Source organism: Sus scrofa, chromosome 6 (assembly GCF_054392235.1).
Source record: "Sus scrofa isolate SSC_HxYL_T2T_F1_AM1 chromosome 6, Sscrofa_HxYL_maternal_Yorkshire_Landrace_v2.0, whole genome shotgun sequence".
Taxonomy (NCBI): domain Eukaryota; kingdom Metazoa; phylum Chordata; class Mammalia; order Artiodactyla; family Suidae; genus Sus; species Sus scrofa.
In genome coordinates, this window is record NC_139388.1 from 50,368,061 (window position 1) to 50,394,778 (window position 26,718).

Sequence of the window (26,718 nt, forward strand, 5' to 3'; positions counted from 1 at the left end):
GAATACTTACTCTTGGGATGCTCCATATTGGAACTCGGCCACCATACTGTGAGAAGTTGAAGCCACACTGAAGCAATATAGGTGTTCCTGGCAGCTGCCTCAGGTGACCTCCTAGTCAACAGCCAGTGATATGAGTGAGCCATAGAGGATGTCCCAAATTTGATAAAAGACATGAAACTACACATGCAAGAAGTTTAATGAACTGATGTTAATAAATTCAAGATAAACTTAGATCCACACTGAAACACAGTATACTAAAATTGTTGAAAAACAAAGAGAAAAGTCTTGAAAGCAAGCGAGCAGAGACTTGTCACAGACAAAGGATCCTCAAAAAGATTAGCAGCTGATTTCTTATCAGAAACTGTGGTGTTTAGAAGGCAGTGGGATGAAATGAAAAATGCTGGGGGAGTAAAAACACCCCTGTCAAGCAAGGATTCTATATTATTAAAATAGTCCTTCAAAAATGAAGGAAAAATTAATACAGTTCCAGATAAACAAAAGCCAAGAGAGCTCAACCCTACTAGACTGCCACTATAAGAAATGCTAAAAGGAGTTCTTAAGGCTGAAACAGAAGGACATGAGATAGTAACTCAAAGCTATACAAAGAAATAAAGATCCCTGATAAAGATAACTACATAAATGTATACATAAAAGCTGTCATTGTATTTTATTTTTTTAAATTTTTATTTATTTATTTATTTTTTTTGTCTTTTTAGGGCTACACCCACGTCATATGGAGTTTCTCAGGCTAGGGGTCTAATCGGAGCTGTAGCCACCGGCCTAGGCCACAGCCACAGCAACTCTAGATCCGAGCTGCATCTGTGACCTACACCACAGCTCACGGCAACGCCGGATCCTTAATCAGCTGAGCAAGGCCAGGGATCAAACATGCAACCTCATGGTTCCTAGTTGGATTTGTTTCCGCTGCACCACTATGGGAACTCCTGTCATTGTATTTTAGATTTGTAACTCTTTATTTGATTAAAAAGACAAATACATAAAATAGTAATTATAAAACTTTGTCAGTGGGCACATAATGGTTAAAGATGTAATTTGTGAGGTGAATAGGAGCAAAGTTAGTGTGTCACTGAACTACTGGTATCAATTCAAAGTAGACTGATATAAATTTATGAGTCTTAACTAATTTCCAAATTGCCACTAATGAATTAACTAAAGTTATACTGAAAAAGAAATAAAGGGAGTTCCCATCGTGGCTCAGCGGTTATCAAACCCAACTAGCATCCATGAGGACACGGGTTTGATCCCTGGCCTCACTCAGTGGGTTAAGGTTCTGGCATTACCACGAGCTGTGATGTAGGTCATAGATGTGGCTTGGATCCTGTGTTGCTGTGGCTCTTGCATAGGCCAGCGGCTACAGTTCCCATTGGACCCCTAACCTGGGAACTTCCATATGCTATGGGTGCAGCCCTAAAAAAAAAATGTTACATTAGAAAAGGCATTATCAGAAGACTGATTGAGGAACAAAAATCATATGAGACATTCAGAAAACAGGAAAACAGAAGTCTTGTATATCAGTAATTACTTTGAATAAACTTACAAATTGAAAGACAGATGCAGCATTATGGATTTTTAAAAAACTTTATGCAATTATATGCTGCCCAGAGACTCATTTTATACCTACTGTCACAAATAGGTTCGAAGATAAGTGGTGGAAAAAGGTATTCTAAGTGAATAAATAGCAACCCAAAGAGATCTGGAAAGAGCATCAAGATGGTGGAGTAGTAGAATGTGGAGCTCACCTTCTTCTACAAACACATCAAAAATACTTCTCTGTGTGGAATAATTCTCACAGAAAACTAACCTGAAATTGGCAGATCTCCTGTACAACCAAAGCAGTGAGAAAGATCAACATATAACCAGGTAGGACAGGAAAAAAGGTATTACTTTAGAATTGGCAATCCTGGAAGGGATTTGTAAGGAAGAGAAGATCCACACAGGTGGACCCTTACCCTGGGGAGAGGGAATGTGCTCACAATGTGGGCACCTCTGGGGTCCTGCATGGAGGAGACAAATCCCCTTGCCTGCAAGGAAATCTGCTGAGACATGGGGTTGAAGAAGCCTAGGCTATACTCATGAGCCATATATGTGTTCTCACTCACTAGCAATTCAGATGGAGAGAGCCTTGCACTCGTGGTTGCTGCCTTGCCACAATTCTAATCTGAAGGAGTGAATGCCCCTGCCCTGCTCACTCTACACTAAAGCCTGGCATGAAATCAGTGCAAAGATTCAGACCGACAAGTGCTCCAGGGTATGATCCAGGCCACCATAGTGCACAGACAGGGAAACAGCAGGACTAGCTGGGCAGACATTGCAGTGAGTGCACTGAGTGGTGCCACAAGAATGTGCAGTGGTTAAGCACTGAATCCTGGATAGAAAGGCCCTGGGTGAGGACTTGATCTAGGTACAGAGATACAGCTGGAAGTGCCTGGGATGTGATCTATGGGGAGCTATGGAGCCCATTGTTAGTGTGCACATGGCAATGGCAGATCTAGCTGTAGAACTGGTTTTCAGTGAGCACACATGGTGGCAGCAGGTCCAGTGGCAGCAGACAATGTTGGTGCACTCACTGGGCATTGCCACAAGAACTCACAGCAGCTAAGTGCTAAAACTTGGGCAGACAGGCCCTTGGCAAGTGTACAGAGTAAATTCACTTCCCGATTTCCCAGTGAGGATTCCCTAGTTCCATGCAGTCCATACTGCAGATTAGCACCTTGTCTGGGAAAGACAGATCCTGGGAGAAGTCAGTGTAGATCAGATCCCAGGTAGCAGCACAGCCCCAACACCCTGACACCCAGCCCCAGTCTACTCCACACCAGAGCCTTGCACTAGATCTGGGATGAAAACAGAGAAAGAGATGTGAAATACAGACTGCTTCTGAGTGGAACCATGGATGCCTACACAGGCAGTGAATAGGTTCACTGTGACCACATGGACCTCACATGGTTTACCAGTCATCTTTGGGGCAGGGCATGCAGTCAAGGGCAATGGAACGTGAACAAACCTAACTTCAGGACTCCTACTCCCAACAATTGGAGGAGCAGATCCAGCCCTGGAGAGGGCAGTGATAGCCACAGAATAAAGAGGAGGCCCTGCCTCACATCCAGCACAGTCTGGAGAAGCCACCACAGATTACACCCCCTATCAAGGGGATAATGTCCAGCACACTCTGAGGAAAGACACGTCGGGCATCTGTATATAACAGAAACAGCTCTTGCACCAAAAATGTTTGAGAAACACAGTCTACATAGGGATGGTCCCACATAGACCATACCAAGACCATGGTAGATAATGGTTTCTCCTAAATTCAAAGAGACAGAGAAATTTAAGTGAAATGAAGGAACAGGAGGATTCCCCCTAATTAAAAGACTAAGAGAAATCCTTTGAAAGAACAAATAATGCAACAGACCTCACCAGTCTACTGGACCCTGAGTTCAAAAAGGAGGTAATACAAAAGGAATTAGGAAAGATTATCAATAAAAATGGAGATCACTGTAATAAAGATGAATTAATCAAAAATAGGTAATTGCTGAGATAAAAACCAATCTAAAAGCAATGAACAGCAGAATAAATGACACAGAAGAATGAATAAGTGCTCTGGAAGACAGAATAATGGAAATCACCTAACTAGAACAGCAGACAGAAAGACAAAAAGAAACACACAAGATCTATGAGATTATATAAAACATGACAACCTATGCATAATAGGGGTTCCAGGAGGAAAGAAAGGGAATCAAAAGTATATTTGAGAAATTATGGCTGAAAATGTCTCAAACCTAAAGAAGGAAATGTGGAGTTCCCATTGTGGCTCAGCAGTAATGAACCTGACAAATGTCCATGAGGATGTGGGTTTGAGCCCTGGCCCCCACTCAGGGGGTTAAGGATCTGGCATTGCTGTGAGCTGCAGTGTAGGTTGCAGATGTGGCTTGGATCTGACATTGCTGTGGCTGTGGCTTAGGCTGGCAGCTGGAGCTCCAAATCAAACAGCCCCTAGCCTGGGAACTTCCATATGCCACAAGTGCAGCCCCAAAAAGACAAAAAATAAAATAAGAAGGAAAAAGATACCCAGGTATAGGTAGCACAGAGGGTCCCAAACAAGATAAACCCAAACAGACCCAAACCAAGACATATAATTTAAATGCCACAAGTTAATGATAAAGAGAGCATTCTAACAACAGAGAAAGTCAGTTACAAGGGGACCCCCCATAAGACAGGTAGCTAATTTCTCTGTGGCATGATATTTCAAAGTCCTGAAAGGAAAGAACCTGCAACCCTGGACAGTCTACCCAGCAAGATTATCATTTGGAATAGGAGGAGAGTGGATTTCTCAGACAAGAAAAACTAAAAAAAATTCAGCAAAGGAAAAAAGGGGTACTGAATATAGAAGCTCCAGGGGCAGCATAGGCCACTACCACTGCTACAAGACCAAGCACTGCCCCTGCTGAGCAGATGCAGCCACTGTCCTGCCACCCTGGGAGCATGTAAGGGTTGACTCACCTCTATACCTCAAGGTGATAATAGCCAGCACATGAGGAAAGAGGCAGCAAGGATCCAAATTTCAAACTAAAAATCTAAAAGCAGCCCCTCAATTTCAGACAAGATGGTGGAATATTTGAGATCACTTATGAAAATACCAAAATCACTAACTGCTAAACAACAATCAACAAAAGACTGGAACCTATAAAAAGATATTTTACATCCAAAGACAAAGGAGAAGCCACAGTGAGATAGTAGGATGGGTGCTTTTATGATATAATCAAATCCCATACTCACTGGTGGGCAACCCACAAACTAGAAAATAACTGTCACAGAGGATCAATGAAACTGAAAACTGGTTTTTTGAAAAGATAACAAAATTGATAAAACCTTTAGCCAAACTCAAAGAAAAAAAGTGTGAGGGCTCTAATCAAAAAATTAGAAATGAAAAAGAAGTTAAAAATGACATCCAGGAAATAAAAAGGATCATTAAAGACTGCTACAAGCACCTATATGCCAATAAAATGGACATCCTTAGATGAAATGGATAAATTATTAGAAAGATACAACCTGCCAAGACCGAAACAGGAAGAAACAGACTATATGAACAGACCAATCACAAGTACTGAAGTTGAGGTGGGGGAAAAAACTGTAACTGCAATGTATACATCTAAGGATAACCTGACCCCCCTTGCTGTACAGTGGGAAAAAAACCAAAACAAAACAAAAACAAAAAAAAAACAAGTACTGAAGTTGAAACTCTAATTGAGGAGTTCCCACTGTGGCACAGTGGGTTAAGGATCTGGCATTGCCATAGCTGTGGCATAGGTCACAGCTGCAGCTTGGATTCAGTCCTTGGCCCAGGAACTTCCATATGCCATAGATGTAGCCAAACAAGAAAAAGAAACTGATTGAAAAACTTCCAACAAATAAAAGTCCAGGACCAAATGGCTTTTGCAGGTAAATTCTATCAAACACTTAGAGAAAAGTTAACACCTGTCCTGAAACTCTTCCAAAATCTCCTCCAAAAATCACAGAGGAAGGAATACTCCCAAACTCATCCTATGAAGCCACCATTACCCTTATACCAAAACCAGGTAAAGATACAACAAAAAAAAAAAATTACAGGCCAATATCACTGATGAACATAGACACAAAAATTCTCAACAAAATAATTGCAGCCTGAGTCCAATAATACATTAAAAGGATCATACAACATGATCAAGTGGGATTTATCCCAGAGATGCAAGGATTCTTCTGTATCCACAAATCAATGTGATACTTCACATTAACAAGTTAAAGAGTAAAACGCATATACATGATCATCTCAATAAATGTAGGAAAGCTTTTGACAAAATCCAACACCCATTTCTGATTAAAAAAAAAAAAAAACCCTTGAGAAAGTGGGCATAGAGGGAACCTACCTCAGCATAATAGAGGCCATTTATGACAAATCCACAGCTAACATCATTCTCAATGGTGAAAAACTGAAAGCACTTCCTCTAAGATCAGGAATAAGACAAGGATGTCCACCCTTGCCACTTTTATTCAACAGTTTTGGAATTCCTAGCCATGGCAATCAGAAAAGAAATAAAAATAACCCAAATTGGAAAAGAAGTAAAATTGTCACTGTTTGCAGATACTATACATAGAAAATCCTAAGATGCTATTAGAAAACTTTAAGAGCTCATAAGTGAATTTGGTAAAATTGCAGGATACAGGGTGGATATACAGAAATCTTTTGCATTCCTATACACTAACAATGAAATATCAGAAAGAGAAGGAAACAATCCCATTTACCATTACATCAAAAAGAATAAATTACCTAGGAATAAACCTACCTAAGGAGGCAAATGACATGTACTTTGAAAACTGTTAAGACACTGATGAAAGAAATCAAAGATGACACAAAAAAATGGAAATATATATCATGACGGAGTTCCCGTCATGGCTCAGTGGTTAACGAATCTGACTAGGAACCATGAGGTTGCAGGTTTGATCCCTGGCCTTGCTCAGTGGGTTAAGGATCTGGCGTTGCCATGAGCTGTGGTGTAGGTTGCAGACATGGCTCGGATCCTGTGTTGCTGTGGCTCTGGAGTAGGCCAGTGGCTACAGCTCCGAATTGACCCCTAGCCTGGGAACCTCCATATGCCGTGGGAGCACTGTCACTGCTTAGTGACAGTGCCAGATCATTAACTAAGCCACCAGAGAATCTTTTTCTTTTCTTTTTTTTTTTTTAACAACAGGAAGAAGATATTTGACTTCACCACTGGTGTTCAACATTGTACTGGAAGTCCTAGCCAGAGAAATTAGCCAGGAAAAATAAAAGGCATGCAAATTATAAAGGAAGAATTAAAACTATCTCTACAGATGACATGATTCTATATATAGAAAATCCTAAAATATCCACAGAAAAATCTAGAGCAATAAATTAAGTAAAATTACAGGACATAGGACCAGCACACAAAAATTAGTTATAATTAATAATCCAAAAATGAACTTTAAAAATCCTATTTATAATAGCATCCAAAACAATAACATACATAGGAATAAATTTAACCTCTAAATAGAGGGAAAGATTTGTATACTGAAAACTATAAAACATTGCGAACAATATTAAAACCACAATTAAATGGAAAGACATTCCAGTTTTGATTGGAAAACGCAATAGTGTCATATTAGTGTACTAGGTTTGCCATAACAAAATACTGCAGATTGGATGGCTTAAACAACAGAAAGTTATTTCTCATAGTTCTGGAAACTGGGTAATCAAGATCAAGGTGTCGGCAGATGAGAGGCTTTCTCCTTGACCTGCAGATGGCCATTTTCTTGCTGTGCCCTCACATGGCCTTTTCTCTGCATGTGCATATTCCTGGTATTTCTTCCTCTTCATAAAGAACACAGCTCCTACTAAGAGTCCCATTCTTAAGGCATCATTTAACCTTAATTGACTCCTTTAGAATGCTATCTCTAAATATATTCACACTGTGAGTCAGGGCTTCAACATAAGAGTTGTTGGGACACAATTCAGTCCATAACAACTGGTAAGATGGCAGTAGTCTGAAAAGCAATCTATAGATTCAATGCAATCTCCATCAGAATTCTAATAGTCCTTTTTTTTTTTTTTTTTTTTTTTACTTTTGCAGATTGCAAAACCCGACCCTCAAATTCATATGAAATTTCAAGGGGCCCAAATAATCAAAACAACATTGAAAAAGGAAAACAAAGTTTGAAGACTCAAACACCCCAATTTGATCCATGAGGACACAGGTTTGATCCCTGGCCTTGCTCAGTGGGTTAGGGATCTGGCGTTGCCATGAGCTGTGTTGTAGGTCACAGACATGGCTCAGATCTGGCCTTGCTGTGGTGTAGGCCACTGGCTACAGCTGATTCAACCCATAGCCAGGGGACTTCCATATGCCACGGGTGTGGCATGGGTTTGATCCCTAGCTCTGGTATCAAAATGCTGCAGGTATGGCAAAAAACCCCCAAACAGCTAAGTAAGTGAAGAGACATATTGTGCTTATGGATTGGTAAAAATTTCAATTTTTTCCCAAATGATATAAAAGTATGTAATGCAATTCTATCAAAATCTAAGCAGGACTTTTGAAAAAACAGGCTGACTCAAAGTTATATGTAAACAAAGGAATTAGGATAAAGCAATTTTGAGAAAGAAGGATAAAGGGAGAAGTCACCATGTAGCTACCGTAATGAAGACAGTGAGGTGTTAGTAGAGGGAGAGATACATGAGTCAGTGGAACAGAACAGAGTTCAGAAACAGACTCACATGAGTAGGCCACTTGATCTTTTACAAAAGTACAAAACAACTAAATAGAGAAATGATAAATTTAACAAATAGTGTTGAAAAAATTAGACATCATAGGTTTAAAAAAAAAGAAAAATGAACCTTGACTTAAATCTTAGACTAGGTAATAGCCATATTAAACTTTAAAATGTGCATCCAGGAGTTCCCGTCGTGGCTCAATGGTTAACGAATCTGACTAGGAACCCTGAGTTTGTGCGTTCGATCCCTGGCCTTGCTCAGTGGGTTAAGGATCTGGCATTGCCGTGAGCTGTGGTGTAGGTTGCAGACGCGGCTCGGATCCCACGTTGCTGTAGCTCTGGTGTAGGCCAGCGGCTTCAGGTCCGATTCGACCCCTAGCCTGGGAACATCCATATACCATGGGAGCGGCCCAAGAAATGGCAAAAAGACAAAAAACAAAACAAAACAAAACAAACAACAACAAAAAAACCCACTTAAAATGTGCATCCAGAAACTTACTTTTTTTTCTTTTTTGGCTGCCCTGCAGCATATGGAGTTCCTGGGCCAAGGATCAGATTCAAGCCATAGTTGTAGTAATGCAGAATTCTTAATCCACTGTATTGGGCTGGGGATTGAACCTGTGTCCCAGCGCTCCAAGATGCCCTGGCACCACAGCAGGAACTCCAATATATTTATAATGCAAATATTTGACAAATGATTTGTAACCGGAATATATTATAACACTAAAAATAAGAAAAATTTAATTACCCATTAGGGCTACATCCAGTGGCAGTAAGGTAAGTTTGTCTCTGCTTCACCAACAGGGTAGTGTCAAGTTGGATGAACTTCCACGCTGGCTCAAAAGCAATGAGGTAGAATTAGGTGGTTCCCAGGCAGTGTTGTTCACCAATCAGCTTTGTACCTTCCTCCATGTTATCAGGACCCAATGCTGAACTTCCAACGCTACTCAACAAACTGTAGCAACTGGGTGGTGCTAGCTGATGCTCTGTTTTCCCTCCTTCATCCTCCCCACCTGTTCTAACTAGGCTGAATAGAGAGCTTAACTTTCATGCCCATCCAGTGAAAATGAGGTGGGTGTCAGTGCTCTACTTTTGCTTGAGTGGAATCTGTGGAGCTCATTAGGGTGCAGAATATCCACTCCAACCTGGATTTCCTAGCTACACCTACAAAGGGTGACTGCCTACAAAATAGAAGGATAAAGAGGACCTATTCTGTTGATACCCAAAATGTCCAGAATAGAACTAAAAATCCTTCATCATATGAAACAAGAAAATCTCAAGCTGAATGGAAAAACAAGACATATCAACACCATGATGACTAATTTATCTGACAAATTCAAAACAGTAATCTTAGAAATTCTTCAGTGATGGAGTTCCCATCATGGCTCAGTAGTTAACGAATCCAACTAGGAACCATGAGGTTGTGGGTTCGATCCCTGGCCTCACTCAGTGGGTTAAGGATCTGGCATTGCCGTGAGATGTGGTGTAGGTCACACATTGCTGTGGCTCTGGCGTAGGCCAGCAGCTACAGCTCAGATTACACCCCTAGCCTGGAAACCTCCATATGTCGTGGGTGCGGCCCTAGAAAAAGACAAAAAAAAAAAAAATCTTCAATGAATAAATTATGTACCCACTTGAAACAAATGAAAAAAAAATAAACTTAGCAAAGAAACAAGACCAAAATGGAATTTGTGTGTACATCTTTTTAGGGCCATACCTGTGATACGTGAAAGTTCTCAGGCTATGGGTCAAATCAGAGCTACAGCTTCTGGCCCATACCATAGTCACAGTAATGCCGATCCAAGCCACATCTTCATCCTATGCCATGGTTTGTGGCAACGCTGGATCCTTAACCCACAGAGAGAGGCCAGGGATTGAACCAGCATCCTCATGGATACTAGTCAGGTTCGTTACCACTGCGCCACAATGGGAACTGCAAAATGGAATGTTCTTAACTTAAAAATAACAGTAACCAGGAGTTCCCATCGTGGCGCAGTGGTTAACGAATCCGATTAGGAACCATGAGGTCGCGGGTTCGATCCCTGGCCTTGCTCAGTGGGTTAAGGATCCAGCATTGTGCCATGAGCTGTGATGTGGGTCGCAGACATGGCTCAGATCCGAGTTGCTGTGGCTGTGGTGTAGGCTGGTGGCTACAGCTCCGATTCGACCCCTAGCCTTGGAACCTCCATATGCCACGGGAGCGGCCCAAGAAATGGCAAAAAGACAAATAATAATAGTAATAATAATAATAATAATACAGTAACCAAAATAAAAGACTCAATGGATGTGCTCCAGAGAATGGAGGGGACAGAGGAAAGTACACGTGAACTGAAGACAGAACAAGAGCAATTACCCAATATGAACGGAGAGGAAAATATCCTGAGTTCCAGAAATAAAGGAGAAAGTGTGAGGCTGATAAAGCATTCAAAGGAATAATGGCAAAAAAATCCAACTTTGGCAATAAATATAAACCTACATATTCACAAAACTGAGAAAACCCCTAACAAGATAAATCCAATGAACTCCATGCCCAGACACATCATAAATAAACTTGCAGGGGGGAAGAAAAAAACCAAAAACAAAGCAGCCAGAGAGAAATGACACATTAACTCCATGGAAACAATGGTTTAAATGATAGATTTAAGACCAGAAGGAAGTAGCACATTTTCCAAGTGCTGAAAGAATTGTCAACCCAGAACTCTGTACCAGCAAAAAAGATTCTTCAGCAGTGGAGGAAATGAAGACCTGCTCAGTTGAAGGAAGACTGTCAGGAGATCTACTCTTAAGAAACTTCATCAAGCAGAAGAGAAATGATAAAGGAAATATGGAGTATCAGTCATGGGGAAAGAACAACAGTAAAAATATGGGTACATTTAATAGATTATATTTCTCCTGTTGTTTCCAAAATTATGTTAGATGGTTGAATAAAAATGACTAATTATGTCCTGTAGTTCTTCAGGTATATGGAAGAAAGAAACATTTAAGATAACTATACAATGAAGTGGGGGAAATTAAAGGACCTCAGATAAGTTTTACAACTGATTCAGTGATGACAAACACAGATTGTGATGTGTATAATGTAATACCTAGAGTAACTACTAAAAAGTTACACAAAGAGATGTACTTAAGAGCCCTATAGATAAATCCAAGTTGAATTTTAAGGAGTTCCCTGGTGGCCTAGCAGTTAGGGATTTGACATTGTCAGTAGCTGTGGCTTGGGTTTGATCCCTGGCCTGGGAACTTCTGCATGCCATGGGTATACCCAGAATAAAAAGCAGAATTCTAAAAAATTCTCAACCCACTGTAAGACAAAAAAAGTGAAACAAACAGAGGACCGAAAAATAGAAAAAACAAAACCACCAATAAAGTGGCAGAGAACGTTTGTAACAGATTTGTAATAGCAAAAAACTTTTGGAAACAACCCAAATATTTTTTAATGCATTAATGAACCCATGATATATCAATACCATAAAAATCTACTCAGAAATAATCCAAAAGAGAAATTATTGTATCTGCAATAAGATTAATCTCAAGGGAATTACGCTGAGTGAAAAAAAGAAATCGTAAAAGGTTATATAGTGATTCCATTTATAGAACATTCCCTATATGACACAATTATAGAGAATAGATTAGAAGTTGCAGGGATTAGGAATGGGGAGGAGGGGAGAGAAGGATAGATGTGACTTTGTAGGGGTAGAACAGGGATCTTTGTGGTGTAAATTCCATATCTTCATTATGATGGTGGTAGTAACACAAACTTAGGCTAGATAAAATTGTATAGAACTACAGACACACATCCACAAGTGCGTGTGAAATCTGATAAGGCCTGTAGATCACATCAGTGACAAATCTGATATTGTCCTATAGCTATGTAAAATGTTACCATTAAGGGAAACTGGACATTGGATACACTAACTAGTACCATAGGGTATAATTTCTTCAAATTTCTGTAAATCTGTAATTATTTATAAATAAAAACATTTTTGAAAGTTCCAGTAGAAAGAAATAGACAAAATACATGGAGTATTCACAGAAAAGGAAATTTGAGCCATACATACATATATATTTGAAGGGCCTGAATATAAAACACCTGTGGTATAGGAAGAAGTAAACTTTTACATCCACTGGGCCCTTACCTGACACACATAAAAGCACCAGCATCTACATCTCCATTTAAGGATCCAGAAACCAAAGAAAAATTTGTTGAAATACACTTAAGTTGCCTCTGCTCTGATAAAGGTAACTCTCCTTGGCTTGATATGTTAGAACATTACGTTTTACTGTATGCACGAACGGTCTTTTCCCTTCAATTTGAACACAACCGAAATGTGGGTGATTTTTTTTTTTCAACAAATGGAGAGTCAATTATCTCAACAACTGAATAGTTCTTTTGTTTCTTCACTGCTTTTGAGTAGGAAGGAACTCATATTTGAAATAAAAAAAAAAAAACTGGACTCAAAACAAATGCTATATACTTCTGATTTGTATTATCCTAATTAACATTATAAGGAGAGGGTAAGCAATGTCTTATCTTAATTCAAATTAGGTTTGTGTATGATTAAAGATAATGTTGAATAAATGTTAGTATCTGATCAAAAATAAGAATCCATTTAAAAATTGTTTCTGTTAGTCCATGTTTTCTCTACACATTTGATTCTTGTTTTAGAGAAACAAGGAAATTTAGAATTAAAAAAACCAACATAATTTTGACAACAGATTTGTTAATACTGTCATATCTGCTTTCATTTTATTTAAGAAATGTTAGACATAAATATAACAACTGCCTCCACTTTCTAAAAGGCAACTAATGTCATAAATGCATCCATGACCAATACACAGTACTGTTCTTTGCACTGTTCCATCAAATTTATAAAAATGTTATATTTCATTGTACATTTTGCTTTTTTCCCTCATGCACTGTAATCTATTGGTAATGACATATCAAATTTGTCTTTAAATATTGTGTTCTATCAGAAACAATCACATTGTATCAAACTATCCCTCTACTAATGGAAATGTTCTGTTCAGTTTAGACTAATACAAACCATGATGCAGTGAACATGAGATATATATGTCTCTCTTTGTACATATGTTGGTGTCTTTGAACCCAATACACTAAAATAGAATTGAATGTTACATAATCATGTATTTTTAAATAAATTCTTTTACTCTAATAGATATAGTCCATTTTACTTTCATTGTAGATAATGTAATCTTACTTTTTATATTCTGGTCTTCAATCTATTTGGGTTTCTTTTTTTTTTGTATATGGTACAAAGTAGCTAATATTTGTTGTTTTTATAAATCTCCCATTTATTGAATACCATCCTTTCTCTAATGATTTTAATAGCACTATAATACACAAAATCCCTACATCTCCTTCCTCCAGTTCTCAATTTGTTTCCACTGATTTACTCATCAAGAACACATTGTTTAGGAATTCCCATCGTGGCTCAGTGGGATAAGAACCCAACTAGTATCCATGAGGATGCAGGTTCAATCCATGGCCTCACTCGGTGGGTCAAGGATCCAGCAATGCTGTGAACCGTAGGTTGCAGACACGGCTTGGATCCCACTTTGTGTTGCTGCGGCTGTGGCTGTGGCGTAAGCTGGCAGCTGCGGCTCTGATTTGACATCTAGTCTGGGAGCTTTCATATGGCATGGGTGAGGCCCTAAAGAAAAAAAAGAAAAACACTGTTTAAATGATAATTTTAAATAAATATGTGACGATATATAGTAGACTGTTTTTTTCACGTTTATCTCAGCTATTTGTGGTCCTTTACATGTCTATATGAAAATATTTTTTCTTTTTTGGTTGCCCTGCTATGTATGGAGCTTCTGGGTGAGGGATCAAGTGCAAGCCGTGGCTGCCACCTACACTGCAGCTCAGGCAACACCAGATCATTTAACCCACTGAGCCTGGCCAGGGATCAAACGTGTGCCCCAGCATTCCTGAGAGGCTGCCAATCCCACTGCACCATAGCAGAACTCCTCCTATATAAAATTTTGAATCAGTTTGTTAATTTTAAAAATATAATCGGTAAAAACCTTGAGTGGAAGTATTTTAAACTTAGAGATCTGTGAAATTCATATTTCTTTTAGAATGTCAAGTCTTCAGACAATGATTTTTCTCAAATTTTAGTAATTCATATTGCATTTCTTCTCAAATATTTTGTATCAACATATTTCATAATTAACTATTTTAATGTAAAAGATTGTTTTTACATTTTTTTCTCTAGTTTTTTTGTGCTTAAGACATTGGCAAGGAGCTCCAGTATCATGTTGGCATGCTGAGAGTAAACGTCTTGTTTCAGATTTTAATGAGAATGCTGGACAAATACTACCATTAGATAAGATGTCTGCTGAAGATTTTTGATGATCAGCTTTCTCATTATACAATTTGTGACTTTGGTAAGAAGTCTCCTCTTTGACAAATGTGTTCCTTGTTCAAAAGTCTTTCCCACATTCACAGATTTCCACTATAGATCCGATTATGTAATGTGTAAAGAGGTGTAATTCCTTCTGAAGGCTTTCCATACTCATGAGATTCATAGTTTCTATTTTTAATGAGTATGAATTCTCTGATGTCTAACAAGGTGCGACTTTTGGCTGAAAGCCTTACCACACTCATTACAATGATAAGGCTTCTCACCTGTATGTTTTCTCATGTGAAGTGTAAGAGATGAGATTTGAGAAAAGGCTTTTCCACATTTACTACAGTCAAAGGGTTTCTCACCTGTATGACCTCGTATATGTATAGTAAGGGAGGAGCTCTGGGAGAAGGCTTTTCCACATTTATTACATTCATACGGTTTCTCACCTGTATGACCTCTCATGTGCACAATAAGGGAAGTTCTTTGAGAAAAAGCTTTTCCACACTCATTACATACATAGGGTTTCTCGCCTGTGTGACTTCTCATGTGTAAATTAAGCAATGAGCACTGAGAGAAGGCTTTCCCACATTTATCACATTCATAAGGCTTTTCCCCTGTGTGACTTCTTAGATGAAGAGTAAGGGAAGCTATTTGAGAGAAGGCTTTACCACATTCATTACAATCATAAGGTTTCTCTCCAGTGTGAACTTTCTGATGTGTAATAAAGTTCTGCTTTTGGCTGAAGGCTTTACCACATTCATTACATTCATAGGGTTTCTCTCCAGAATGAATTTTTTCATGAGCAATGAGATTTGATTTCTGGCTAAAGGCTTTGCCACATTCCTTACATATATAGGGTTTTTCTCCAGTGTGAATTCTCTGGTGTCTAACGAGATTTGACATTTGAATGAAAGCTTTTCCACATTCATTACATTCATAAGGTTTCTCTCTAGTATGAATCTTCTGGTGTGTAATGAAGTTCTTCTTGTGGCTGAAGGCTTTTCTACATTCCTTACATTCATAAGGTTTTTCACCAGTATGACTTCTCATATGTACAGTAAGGGCTGAGCTTTGAGAGAAGGATTTTCCACATTCATTACACTCATAGGGTTTCTCACCTGTATGAATTCTCACATGTATAATAAGCATGGAAAACTGAGAGAAGGCTTTTCCACATTTATCACATTTATAAGGTTTCTCTCCTGTATGACTTCTCATATGAAGAGCAAGAGATGCTATTCGAGGGAATGCTTTACCACATTCATTACATGCATAAGGTTTCTCCCCAGTATGAACTTTCTGATGTGCAATGAGGCTTTGCTTCTGGCTGAATGCTTTTCCGCACTCATTACATTCATAAGGTTTCTCTCCAGTATGAATTTTTTCATGATCAATGAGATTTGATTTCTGGCTGAAGGATTTACCACATTCCTTACATGCATAGGGTTTCTCTCCAGTATGGATTCTTTGATGTCTAATGAGATTTGACATTTTAATGAAAGCTTTCCCGCATTCATTACATTCATAAGACTGTTCTCTACTGTGAATTTTATGATGTTTGATGAGTTTTTCTTTGTGGCTGAAGGCTTTTCCACATTTTTTACATTCATAGGGTTTCTCTCCAGTATGAATTCGCAGGTGTCTGATGAGGTCCAAGGTTTGATCAAAACCTTTTCCACAGTGATTACACTTAAAGGGGGTTGCTACAAAATGGAAGAAGCTATTGCCAAATGATTTCATAGGTTCATTATATTCATAATGTTCTTTTCTTATAAGGATTCTCTCATTATTATGATAGCTGAAATTACTATGTTCTAAACACTTTCCAAGTAAGTCATATTCATAGAGATTGTGATTTGAAGCAAAAAAGTCTGAGTTTGGAGGAAATGCACTTGCAAATTTCTTATGACATTCAATGAGTTTTTCTTCAGTCAGTGTTTCTGTAGATTTATCTTCAAGTTGTGTCAAAAGTCTATCCTGGATTTTCTGATGTTCATCAATCCCCCATATTTCTCCTAAAACAAATTGTAAATATCACTTGTAAATTTTTCCAATATTATATCAATAAAAATTTTAAAGTAGTGTAGTATGGGATTGATTCTTGGCTTACATCCTAGTTTCCTATTAAGCAAATTCCAGGTACATATTATTTCCCATTCCCTAAGCTTTAGGAAATTCCAAGAAAGGAAATATGAGTAGAGGCAGATATTTATGAAAACAAATAGTTTTGATTGCTTTTAAATGGACTATGAAAAGGAGTTCCCATCATGTTACTGGTTAAATTTGTGTCCCTCCCACATATATGTTGAAGTCCTAACCCCCAGTACCTCAGAATGTGGTTATTTGAAAATAAGATCTCCACAGATTTAGTGAGTTAAGATGAGGTCATACTGGAATAGGGTATTCTCCCATTCTAATACAACTGATGTTCTTCGAAAAAGAATGCCACATGAAGAGACAGAAACACAAGGAGAACACTATGTGAAGATAAAGACAGACTGGAGTTATGCTGGCACAAGCCAAGGAATGTCTGGGGATACCAGAAGCTGAAACTGGCCGGGCACCTTCTCTTGTAGATTTCAGAGGGAAACTTGTCCTGCTTACACCTTGATTTTGTACTTCTAGCCTCTGCTTTGTTATGACAGTCCTAGAAAGCTAAGACAAAAGGCATACCACATTCTTGCAAAAGAACACTCAATAGCAAAGATGAAAATTATTTACATGTTAATATATCAACAAAATGGTTTCAATAAAAATGTTTGAGGAGTTCCCATCGTGATGCAGTGGTTAACGAATCCGACTAGGAACCATGAGGTTTTGGGTTCGATCCCTCCTTGCTCAGTGGGTTAAGGATCTGGCGTTGCCGTGAGCTGTGGTGTAGGTTGCAGACAAACAAAAAAGTCTGAAAACACAAGTAAGTAATAGCTCAAGGTAAAATGATACAAGGGGTTGCCAGCATAGAGGAAGACATGGGTAAGAGAAGAAAAAATCACTTTTCAATATATCCTTTTGTACTTTAAAACATTTGTATTACCAGCAAGTATTTTCTTTTCTTTTTTTTATTTTTTTATTTTTTGTCTTTTTGCCATTTCTAGGGCCGTTTCCACAGCATATGGAGGTTCCCAGGCTAGGGGTCAAATCAAGAGCAGTAGCCGCCAGCCTATACCAGAGCCACAGCAACGCGGGATCTGAGCCGCGTCTGCTACCTACACCACAGCTCATGGCAACGCCAGATCCTTAACCCACTGAGCAAGGCCAGGGATTGAACCCGCAACCTCATGGTTCCTAGTTGGATTCATTAACTACTGAGCCACGATGGGAACTCCTACCAGCAAGTATTTTAAAAAGTTAATAAAATTGTTCTGAACACTACAGTAATAAAATGAGAACAAACAATAGGAAGGTAAAAATTGGATGAAAGAGTGGGAATATAAAACTAGAACAGCCTACCTGGTATGACTGAATAGGAGTTAAATATTGAGCAGAGGGAAAAATAGTGAATGAGAAATTAAGCTTAAATATGGCCTAACAAATACATGAATTTTCTCTGATCCCACTCAAAGCCACGTTAATATGAGATAAAGAAAAAGGTATAAACTAAAAAAGACCAGTCTTTGATCCTAGAGAAGATGGGAGAGTACTCTCTTGAGAAATATAAGCAGAAAGACTCTAGAGTCAAGGCCACCAGCCAGAGGAATACAGAAATATGGCTCAAACATAGAATAAATGAAAGGCTACATACCAAAGGGTGAGAGACATTATAAGTCCCCAGTTGCTGCTTAGCTCTAAGATAGGAAAATGGAGATTTTTTTTTCCCTGTCAAACTGAGACTAAAATAAAGGAAAAATTCTTGTGAATTCAGGTAAAGTTAGACTTGGTTGCAGATTATAAATGTAGAAAAGGAGGCAAAATACTGAGTTTAAGCTTTTGAGTTACCTCAATTGAGGGAAAAAGAGAAGCTCAATTAAGCCAGAGTGTTGAGGGAGAAGGTAAGATTAGATCATTAAGGTATTATCCAAGCAGAAGTGAAAAAAATTTCATGGGGAAGATCAAAATATCAAATTTGGAGTACCAGCTGTGGCTCAGTGATTAACAAACCAGACTAGGATCTGTGAGGATGCAGGTTCAATCCCTGACCTCACTCAGTGGGTTAATGATCCGTCGTTGCCGTGAGCTGTGGTGTAGGTTGCAGACACAGCTCGGATCCAGCGTTGCTGCGGCTATGGCATGGGCTGGCAACTACAGCTCCCATTTGACCCCTAACCTGGGAACTTCCATATGCCACATGTGCAGCCCAAAAAAGCAAAACAAAACAAATAATCTGACAGAAAAGAGTCCATATTTTAAGACGGTGGAATGAAAAAGTATCTGATCTCTTTTCCACTAAACAAACAATAATGAGATATGAAAAGAAAAAAAAGCAAAAACAAAAAGAGGAATTTCTAAAAATACAAAATACGGAGTTCCCGTCATGGCTCAGTGGTTAATGAATCCAACTAGGAACCATGAGGTTGTGGGTTTGATCCCTGGCCTTGCTCAGTGGGTTAAGGATCTGGCGTTGCCATGAGCTGTGGTGTAGGTTGCAGATGTGGCTCGGATCCCACGTTGCTGTGGCTGTGGTGTAGGCCAGTGGCTATAGCTCCGATTCGACCCCTAGCCTGGGAACCTCCATATGCCGCGGGAGCGGCCCTAGAAAAGGCAAAAAGACCAATAAATAAATAAATAAATAAATAAATAAATAAAATACTATTGCTAAAAATTCTTTAAAGTTGATTAGTTAAAAAGATGAATAAACCCATGAGGAGAGAATTAGTAAACTGGAAGATACATCTGAAGTAATTACTGAGAAGGCAACAGAGAGAGATACAGAGGGATAAAATAGCAACGGAAAATTTAAAATATGGAGGAAAAAATTAAAAAAAGATCTAGTATCTGTCTAATAGGAGTCTCAGAAATAGAGTGTTAAGACAGTGAAGGAGAGCCAATATCTGATGATGCTGGATGAGAATGTTGCAGAATTAATGGAAGACATAAGTAAGACAACACTATAAGTAATTTTATACAAATGGATTTAAAACTATAGATGAAACAAATTCCTAAATATAACAGATGGCCCTGCAACCTTAACATATGGTAAACTCAAAATATAGAGAAAATTTAAATACCTACAGAAATTCCTTTGTTCAACTTTATCAAAAATTAATTTCAAAACCAGGATTAAATGGAGAGCTTGCTTTCTTTCTTTTCTTTTTTTTTTTTTTTTTGACTTTTTGACTTTTTGACTTTTCTAGGGCTGCTTCCTGCGGCACATGGAGTTTCCCAGGCTAGGGGTCGAATCGGAGCTGTAGCCGCCGGCCTACACCACAGCCACAGCAACGTGGGATCCAAACCACGTCTGCAACCTACACCCCAGCTCACAGTAATGCCGAATCCTTAACCCACTGAGCAAGGCCAGGGATCGAACCCAAAACTTCATGGTTCCTAGTCGGATTCGTTAACCACTGTGCCACGATGGGAACTCCAGGAGAGCTTTCTAGAAAATTGCAACCTATTATCAAAAGCTATTGCCAAGATAACAAAACAACTATATAGAACAGTTATGCAAAGAAACTTAGCTCAAAAATATGCAAGGTCCAGGAGTTCCCTGGCCTCGCTCAGTGGATTTGAAGATCTGGCATTGCCGTGAGCTGTGGTGTAGGTCACAGAGGGGGCTCGAATCTGGCGTTGCTGTGGCTCTGGCGTAGGCTGGAGGCTACAGCTCCGATTCGACCCCTAACCTGGGAACCTCCATGTGCCACGGCTGTGGCCCTAAAAAGATGAAAAAAGACCAAAAAAAAAAAAAAAAGACCAAAAAAAAAAGCAAGATCCAAATAGTTCTACAGATAAAACAAAAATTTTTTAAGGTTGTTTTAAGCTCATGCTATATAAATGTTTTAGAACATGAAGGAAAGCTTCCATATTTTATTTATGAAACCAGTGTAACACTGACTTCAAAGCCCAAGTTAGAATAATTATTTAAATTCATAGTAAAAATGTGAGGATGAGTCATTATTAAGACATAAATGAATAATATTCACCCATATACATAAAAGGAAAAAAATATGATAATCTCCTGTAAGTAAAGATTATTATATTTTAACTATGTGAATAGTAAACTCGAGGTGGCAAAAAGCACTTCAAAGAGCTATGACTTACCGGAAAAAAAATTCAAGAAAAACATGACAAAGGGCTGATTACCTTAATATGTTAAGATTTCATACAAATTAAGAACCTGGAGTTCCCTTCATGGCTCAACACTTAACAAATCCGACTAGGATCCATGAGGATGCGGGTTTGATCCCTGGTCTTGCTCAGTGGGTTAAGGGTGCGGCATTGCCATGAGCTGTGGTGTAGGTCGCAGATGCGGCTCGGATCCTGTGTTGCTGTGGCTGTGGTATATAGGCTGGCAGCTGCACGTAGCTCCAATTCGACCCCTTGTCTGGGAACTTCCATACGCCTCAGGTGTGGCCCTAAAAAAGCAAAAACAAAACAAAACAAATGAAGAACCCAACAGAGAAAAAGAGCATAAAACACGAACTGTTTATAAAAAAGAAATACAGATTTTAAACATAAGATGCTTGCCTTCACTTTTAAAAAAGGAAATGCAAATTCAAACTCTAGTTAAGTAAGTTTTCACTTACCAAATGGGCAAAGAGTTAAGAAATGCTAACAGACTTAAGTTGCAGAAATTGATAGTAGAAATATAAATCATAAACTCCTTGAAGGGCAAAAAAGATGTCACAATATGTATCAAATTAGAAATATATGTATGTGTATGCATGTATATATCACACATAAACATACAAGCATATGCATATATACATGAAAAATGTAGCATAAAATGAGAACAGAAAAGTAGCACTGATTTTAAAAATTTTATTGAAGTAAAATGGTTGTAGCCATTATTGAACTATGAGAGCAAAAGCTAAAAATACAGTGGGAAGTGTGACTATAGGCACAAAATATGATGCTAAGGCATTTACAATGGGAGGAAAAAGAGAAAATAGAAAGTAAAGGACTAAAAATGTCAATGAGTTTATTTAAATTAAAATTCTGTGAATATATGAACACAAAAGAAAGGGATTCTATGTAAAAAGGTTGCAGAAAGACTGAAGATGCTAGTACTAGATGGATCACCTAAGTATAGGTGGAAATGAATTAGGAAATGTTAACATCTAGCAGACAGATAAGAAAAGTAACTGGCTTTTAGGTTCTAGGAAAGAAGTTTAGAGGAAAAAAGTTAAGAATGTTATCTAGAAATGACATCTTAGGTAGAATTCACACCCTCAATATTTTGTAATAACCTATACAGAAAAAGATTCTAAAAAAGGATAGAAATGTGTATCTGAATCATTGTGTTCTATGCCTGAAATTAACACAATATTCTAAGTCAGTTATATTTCAATATAAAAAACAAGTAGCGTTTTTAAATTTTGAAATTTTAGCCTTTAAAAAAAGAACTCACACCAATTGTCACTAAAAAATTCTACAGACTTAAAAAAAATTACCTTTGAGGAATACTTCCGAAGGATCAACAACTTACAGATTAACCATTAAAGGGTCCTAGCCATCCTCACCTGTATGGTTCCCTCCCACTAACCTGGACAATGTCTCTTGAACACTTCTTCTTCCACCACCCATGGTTCTTCTTCACGCTCCAACTTGAAAATCACATCCGGTTTGGTGAATGGACATCCTGTCAAAGGGAAGTAACACAAGATGTGGGCATAAGGGAGTTCCTGTTGTGGCTCAGCAGGTTACAAACCTGAACTGGTATCCATGAGGATGCAGATGCGATCTCCGGCCTCGCTCAGTGGGTTAAAGATCCGGCACTGCTGTGAGCTATGGTGTAGGTCACAGATACGGCTCGGATCCCAAGTTCCTGTGGCCGTGGCTAGTAGCTGCAGCTCTGATTTGATCCCTCGCCTGTGAACTTCCATATGCCGCGGACGTGGCCCTTAAAAAAAAAAAAAGGAAGAAAAAAGATTTGGGCATAAACATTAGGAACAAAGAATCATTCCAGAACTGAGACTGGCCCAGGGAAACCAGCCTTTCTAAAGGGCAAGAAAAATATGGTTTCTGGGGATCCTGCCCCCTGAAACATAACCAAAGGATGACATTTTACTCTGAAAGCTGTAGCATGCACATTTATGTGAGCAAAGGTAAAGGCCGAACAGTCTAACATTTAAAGTTTCCATACATTTCAGGAGTTCTCATCGTGGCGCAGTGGTTAGCGAATCCAACTAGTAACCATGAGATTGTGGGTTCAATCCTTGGCCTTACTCAGTGGGTTAAGGATCTGGCATTGCAATGAGCTGTGGTGTAGGTCACAGACGCGGCTCAGATCCTGTGTTGCTGTGGCTCTGGTATAGGCTGGTGGCTACAGCTCCGATTAAACCCCTAACTTGAGAACCTTCACATGCCTCAGGTGCGGCCCTAGAAAAGGCAACAAGACAAAAAAAGAAAGTTTCCATACATTTCAAACACTGGAGAAGAAGGGTACTTTAATCCCAGAATTTGCATTATACAAAAAACTATCCTTACCCACTGTGATTAAATTGTTGTAATTTTCTAGCATCACATTCCGGTACAGGTTCCTTTGAGCAGGATCCAATTGCTGCCACTCTTCCTGAGTGAAGTCAATAGCCACATCTTTAAATGTCACTGTTACCTGTAACAACATACTTCCACTCAATCTGAATTCATCCATCTTAGATGTTGTAGACAAAAATATATTGAAACTTGTTCTGATAATACACAAGGTAAAAGGTTATAAAATAAAAATTTACATGGTTTTGTTATTGTCTAAAAGAACAAAAATCTACTAGCAACACCCTGTCAGTATATAATATTCATTCACTGATTTATCAAGTAGTTTAATAACAACTGTGGATTAAAGAGATCTTGGGTACCAATTTATACTGAATGTAAAACACAGAGGAATACAAACTTTACTCAAGTTAACTGGTTTGGGAAATCACTAGATCCCAGTGATTCACTGATTCCAGAAAAATGAAAACAGGATTTGGATGGAAGCAGAAAGAGGAAGAGAATGATGTGCAAAATTTGAAGTATAGTTGGACATTCAACTAGATATATTCATTTTTTTTAGAAGGTGGACATACTGTTCATTAGGTCAGAAGAAACCTAAAATGAAAATGATGATTTATTGTTTATTAGCCTATAATAGATATCTGCAGCCATGAAAATGGGATATAATTGCTCAGAGTTCACATACACTGAAAAAAAGAGTGCCACAAATAGAATCTTACAAATACCAACAGACTGAAAAGATTCATTAATTAAGTTTTTTTCTTAATGGTCTGAACCTGAATTACAATCAGAATTATGAGAAAACAATATCGAGAAAGATTTAGAGTAAGTGTCACAAATGAGGGGCTGGTTTCAAATTTCTTCAAAGCAGTGTGATGTGAACATAGAAATCAAATGCACTTTTCCTAGATAAAAACCAAAATGCCCCCAAGATATAAATGTAAGAAAAAAATCTTCAACAGCAGTGGAACAAAGGGAGCTGTTCACATTTCCTACACTTTGAGCAATTTCCAAGAGAGACAATATAAAAGGAAATCACCGTGAGCTAACTAACAATCAGTGTTTCTGATAATTTATTTCTAGGCCCTAAAAGCATCTTAGGAACATGAAGATCGACTAAGGTTCAGAGTTCGCTGTGGGAATGATGGGAATTCCCCTTTTGGAATCCTTTTCTGCTGAAGATCAAGGATTTGTAAATAATCAAGCTTTAAGAAACCAAAGGTGGAGTTTCTGTTGTGGCGCAGCAGAAACGAATCCGATTAGGAACCATGAGGTTGCAGGTTCGATCCCTGGCTTTGCTCAGTGGGTTAAGGATCCGGCATTGCTGTGAGTTGTGGTGTAATTCACAGATGTGGCTTGGACATGGCGTTGCTGTGGCTCTGGGTGTAAGCTGGCAGCTGTGGCTTTGATTAGATTCCTAGCCTGGGAACCTCCATGTGCCGCGTGTGCAGTCCTAAAAAGCAAAAAAAACTCCAAAAACAAACCCCTCCCCCAAGAAACCAAAGGCAATCACAGCTGAATAAGACATCCCTCATTCATGTCCCCACTGCAACAATATTAATTTGGCATCCATCTGTGGGATCCAGCACCATATGCCAAAGACTCAGAAGGAGTCTCATCCACCCACATGTTCGGTAATAAGCAGAAAGATCTCAGTCCTGGATGAAGACCCTGAGAGGCATGTGAACTGACTCTAGGCCCTCTTGGCCCTGGTTCTCCAGCCATCAGAAAATGACAGTCTTAGACAAGCACCCTATAGAAGACAGAGACTTTGGGAAAGTGCAAGTCTCCAGCAAAGAAGTACCAGTACACAAATAGAGCAAAAGATACAAGTTTGGACTTATCTGAAAGGGTAGGAGAAACAGTTTGATTTTACCTACATCACTCTTCTACCAAGGCAATACAGCTTAGGGCCAAGAAATAACTTGATGCATGATGTCATTCATGAAGGAAAATAATAAAGTGTGGGTGAGTATCCTGCTTCTCCAGCTATGTGGGATGGTACCAAAGAGGCTCATTTCTCTCTCACCACATCCAGAGTACCAAATTATGAGCTGCAAGACTGGGGGGTGAGAAAATCTGGGAGAGCAGTAGTTAACATTCTCATAGGATATTACAAGGAAGCAGATCCAACAAACTGTGCTACCAACTCTATCAAGAAGTCTGTTCATGATCCAAAGGGTATACTTTGCCCATCACAGATCAATCAATTAGCCTACAGGTACTCCCAGAGCTCTGTGGGCCTCTCATCTACAGCCAACCTCAGGCTGGCTCCCTGTGTGCACGCCTAATGGTAGTGGTGAGACAGACCTTTGGCAGATGGCAGGTGAGCACATGCAGAGTACTGGCCTGAATCTGTAAGCCAAGCAAGGACCACAGATGTGAGCTTTAGCACCATCTTTAGGAAAACAAAAGGGAGTCTCTCCGCAACCTGGTGTGTTGCAATATGGAGAGAAACCATACAAGCTTAAGAACTCTGCCATAAGACGGAGTTCCCGTCGTGGCACAGTGGTTAATGAATCCGACTAGGAACCATGAGGTTGCGGGTTCGATCCCTGACCTTGCTCAGTGGGTTAAGGATCCGGCGTTGCTGGGAGCTGTGGTGTAGGTCGCAGACGAGGCTCAGATCCTGCATTGCTGTGGCTCTGGCATAGGCCAGCAGCTACAATTCTGATTCGACCCCTAGCCTGAGAACCTCCATATGCTGCGGGAAGTGGCCCTAGAAAACGCAAAATTGACCGAAAAAAAAAAAAAAAAAAAAAAAAAGAATTCTGCCATAAGAGGGAAAAAGAACAGTGAAGCAAATTTAGCTATAGACCTCTCTGAGAAAGCCTGACAATGCCTAGTGGGGATGATAGAAGGCATTTTTCTCCTGAAGGCACTTAGTAAGGACTGGAGGAGATGAGGGCTACCTCAAATGTGAAAACAGCAATTCAAAATTTCAGGGACGATGGCCAATCAAGGAAACATGATACCACAAAAGGACCACAATAATCTTCCATAACTTATCCAAAAGACATGGAGATTTGCAAGTCATACAATAAAGAATTCAAAAATAGTCGTTTTAAGAAAAATTAATTAGCTACAAGAAAACGGAAATATAATTCAACAAAACCAGGAAAAACAATATACAAAATGAGACGTTTAACAAAAGGAAAGAAATTACAAAAAAAGAACCAAACAGAAATCCTGGAACTGAAGAACACAGTAAATTAAATGAAAAATGCAACAGAGAACATTAACAGTGATATGGATCAAGCAGAAGAATCTATGAGTTAAAGACAAGAACTTGGAATTATTGAGTTACAAGAGAAAAAAGAAGGAAAAAGAATGAAGAAAGCATATTATAGTATCATGAAGAAAGCCCCATGGTGTCATGGGGTACTATGATACAAAATAATATTCATATTCTAGGAGTGTCAGAATTGGAAGAGGAAATATAGAGACATGAAGCTTATTCAAAGAAATAATGGTT

The 26,718-nt window shown here is 38.9% G+C and overlaps 1 protein-coding gene and 1 long non-coding RNA gene across 4 annotated transcripts in view; one reads left to right on the plus strand and one right to left on the minus strand.

The window, feature by feature from the left end:
• The window catches only part of LOC102165098 (uncharacterized), a 56,094-nt gene that overhangs the window by 14,377 nt on the left and 14,999 nt on the right, over positions 1 to 26,718 (plus strand). Inside the window, exons 2-3 of one of the 2 annotated variants that reach the window (XR_001309094.3) lie at positions 1,655 to 1,881; positions 7,641 to 13,451. This is a non-coding gene — a long non-coding RNA (uncharacterized LOC102165098). Of the gene's footprint in view, positions 1 to 1,654; positions 1,882 to 7,640; positions 13,452 to 24,326; positions 25,852 to 26,718 lie in introns of those variants that run through there. The other variant, XR_014806175.1, reaches the window with a different exon arrangement.
• The window catches only part of ZNF569 (zinc finger protein 569), a 61,863-nt gene continuing 48,672 nt past the window's right edge, over positions 13,528 to 26,718 (minus strand). The window contains exons 4-6 of one of the 2 annotated variants that reach the window (XM_005664555.4): positions 23,235 to 23,361; positions 22,291 to 22,386; positions 13,528 to 16,666 (exon numbers count right to left, since the gene is read on the minus strand). In XM_005664555.4, the coding sequence (XP_005664612.4) occupies positions 14,841 to 16,666; positions 22,291 to 22,386; positions 23,235 to 23,361 (2,049 nt within the window). In that variant the 3' untranslated portion in view covers positions 13,528 to 14,840. Of the gene's footprint in view, positions 16,667 to 22,290; positions 22,387 to 23,234; positions 23,438 to 26,718 lie in introns of both variants that reach the window. The other variant, XM_084960622.1, reaches the window with a different exon arrangement.